At 59.2% G+C, this 3021-nt stretch overlaps 1 protein-coding gene across 2 annotated transcripts in view; it reads left to right on the top strand.

Moving 5' to 3' along the window:
* The first annotated feature begins 24 nt into the window (after positions 1 to 24).
* TMEM208 (transmembrane protein 208) overlaps positions 25 to 3021 on the top strand; it is a 5545-nt gene continuing 2548 nt past the window's right edge. Inside the window, exon 1 of one of the 2 annotated variants that reach the window (XR_663413.1) lies at positions 25 to 189. Coding sequence is in view for 1 of the 2 variants with exons in the window: in XM_009319722.1 (XP_009317997.1) it covers positions 73 to 161 (89 nt within the window). In the remaining variant the exon portion in view is untranslated. The remainder of the gene's footprint in view (positions 190 to 3021) is intronic. The other variant, XM_009319722.1, reaches the window with a different exon arrangement.

Genomic DNA, 3021 nt, shown 5'->3' with positions numbered 1-3021 from the left:
TGACAAGCTGTTTCCTTGTTGCAGCTCGCGTTCGTCTTCAGCTCGGTGGTCTATGGTACCAGCTACCGGTCCATGAACTCCATGGCAAAGCCGTCTTTCGCAGAAGACGGCAGCCTTGCCGACGGGGGAATTGACCTGAATATGGAGCAGGGGATGGCAGAGTGAGTGTCCACACCCGCACGAGTCCAGGTGAGCAGGACCTGCTGCCTGAGCGTGCACGCAGAGCCCGGAGAGCCCCAGAAGGAGCGGGCCAGGCAGCCTGTAGCCTTTTTTTTCCCCCGAGAATGTGCCTAAACTGTTCTCGTTGCCTGAATGCTTGGCCCGGCGCGCGCTAGTCACGAGCTGCCACATGGGTATGTCAGCCCGGGACGGTCACTGTCCTTAGGGCTGAGGCGCACAGGTAGGAGATCCCAAACGGTTCAGCCGGAGCATCTTACAGCCGTCTTCCAGTGACGAGAGAGCGCCGACACTGCGCACGCTTCCGCAACGCACCGAGAGAGAGATTTTCTTTTTAAACCAGCGCTGCAGGTAGCGCTTGACCGAGCGGAAGGGCACGCACCGCCAGCTACCCCGTCCCGGCTGCAAACCGGCTGCGTGGCTGTGTCTTGAACTGTTCCACACGCTAAAAACCCTCCCTGCTCTCTTGGCCGGCTCCTCTCACCCCCTCAGCCTTCTCTGCCCCCTGTGCTTGTGCGTTCCCCGCGTCTGCCCGCAGACAGCGCCTGTCCGGTGTTCGTGGCGCCGCTGTGACTCTCCTCTCCTTGGCCAAGGAACCCACAAGAGTAATTCCTGCAAAGCGCTGTTAGATAAAATAAGGAGACAACAGTCCTGAAACAGCAGAAATATCTTCTAGATTTACGTGTTTTCCAACAGGGAGCCTCAGACTAGTTACAGAAAACTGCCGGGCAGTCGTCGTCCCGTCAGGCTTTGCTCTCTGTCCTCCCTGCCCTCAGCCTCCGTCTGTTGGCCCAGCTTTGGCTGGGGATCTTCGGCGAGGTGCAGTACCGGGGTGCTTGGCCCCTTCCCCTCCCGTGTCCTTGTCCTACAGTTTAAAGTTCACCTCCGTCTTTCGTTTGCTGCCGGGCTTTTGGTGAAACACAGCGGGGGCCTTGTTTCCGGCAGAGCCCTCTGCCGCCACGTCAAGGGTTCTCGTGCTGGGAGGGCCGTGAGTTGACGTATATGTTTTTATTTTTCTTAACAGAAGTTTTATTTCTGCGGCCAGCAGACGCCCGGGGATGTTATCAGCAGGCAGACCGACTGTGCGGCGCAGAACCTGCTGCCTCTGCACAGGATGAGCTCGCATCTTGTGTGTTTGTTAGTGGAGTAGTAAATCTTCTACGTGCGGCCAGAGTGACTGAGGTGTGCGGTGTAAGAGACTCAGCCGAGGGGCGAGGCGGCCGGGAAGAGAGGGCATTATTTCTAGTGTGATTTGTGAGCTGGGTGCTTTACACCCTCTTCATCCTTCTTCCTGCTGGTCAGCCGCGCGTTTTTTTTCCCGTTTTACACCGCTTTGGCTCTCCGGAGTAGGAGCGCAAAATATTTTGGATCCCCTTTTTTGTGAAACACAGCACGGGACAGTCGAGTAAGGGAAATGCAGAAGTTTGATGTCGTCTGGGGTACCCTCCTAAGTTGTGGGAGATGTGTAAGGCGCCGAAGCAGGGCGGGTGCCCCGATAACTGCCCCACGCACGTGGGTGACGGCGCTGTCAGGGGCAACGACTGACAGGAGTTAGCACAGGGATCCCGTTACCTGCTGCGGACAGGCGTCAGGCGCCGTTGTAGCACCGCTGCAGCCCTGGCTGCAGACGTCGTATTTCCCTCGGTACTGGGGCTCTGAGGTGGTTCTGCCTCAGCGATACACCCCTGGGGTGAGTTTTACGGCACACTGAAATTAACTGATGCTCGTCCGAGGCAGGGGCGGAGCAAAACACGGCGGCGGAGCTGTAAAACCAAAACCCGCGCAGCTGAAGCTCCCGGCCTCGCCCTGTGCCTTTGTACCTGAGCCTGTGCAGAGCCCTCCGCCATGGGACCGCAGGTCTCGTCATTTTCACCCCGTTCGTACGTGAACGCGAAGCGCTCCTCCTAACTGCGTCCGTTTGTCAGGGGCAGCGCTCCGATTGCCACTTCGGGGACGGGGGAACCGCTCCGGGCGGGCGGTTCCTTTCAGAAAGCGGCGGATGTTTTCCTGCCTCTCAGCTGAGCGTCCCGCAGCTGATTGACGGGCGCTCTTTTGGAGCTGCTTCTGGAACGCCGCGGGTTTGACGGCGTTTCCCTCCTGCCCGTCTGTACCCGAATCGGACGCCGTGTGTTGCTTCGGGGTTGAGGAAGGCCCATCTTGCTGGTCCCTGGGGGAGCTGGGTTCGGTGGGAGCTCTGCCGTCACCCCTCTGTGGCCCCCGGCGATGCACGAGGTTTCTGAACCTCAGCGTCTCATCGTAGAGCTGTTGATGGATCCTGCAGCCTCTTGAGTCGATGATGGCGTCCCAGCCGAAACCAGGTGTTTCTGGTCACTTTGTTTGGCGCTGTGCTGCCCGGAATGAGACAAGCTGTTCCATTACCGTTACCTCTGCCTTTGTTTTCTCGACCGCGTTCTTGGATGCGACTCGAGTGTTTCTTACTCCAGCAGATGGTGATTTAACGGGAGTGAAGGAGGTGGCGTTTTTCTGACCCGTCACGGCACTCCCTGCGGCTTGGCGTTGAAAAACCAATACCTGTTTACCTCTCCTGGGTGTCGGGTCCCCCCGAGGGTCGCGGTTGAGGCGTGGGCAGCTTGTCCCTGTCCGTAGCTGCTCTCCGCTCTGCCTCAGGCTGGCGCGGAAGACCCCGGAGTCGGATAAGCAGGAGGGGAGGGGGAGCCGTCTGTTGCTGTAGCTTGGCTGGCGGGTGACGGTGTGCTTGTCCTTGCGGCACCCCAGCCCTTTGGTGGCCCTGAGCGTGTCTGTCAGCCTGTGAAATTGCAGAGGGAAGGTTCATTGCTTCCCCCAGGTGCAGCCAGCTGCGAGTACGCGAGCGGCTGGACGGCC

The sequence above is a fragment of the Pygoscelis adeliae genome, unplaced genomic scaffold (genome assembly GCF_000699105.1).
Source record: "Pygoscelis adeliae isolate BGI_AS28 unplaced genomic scaffold, ASM69910v1 Scaffold390, whole genome shotgun sequence".
Lineage (NCBI taxonomy): Eukaryota > Metazoa > Chordata > Aves > Sphenisciformes > Spheniscidae > Pygoscelis > Pygoscelis adeliae.
The sequence above is the reverse complement of the archived record's forward strand: the minus strand, read 5'-3'. Positions and strand labels throughout refer to the sequence as shown.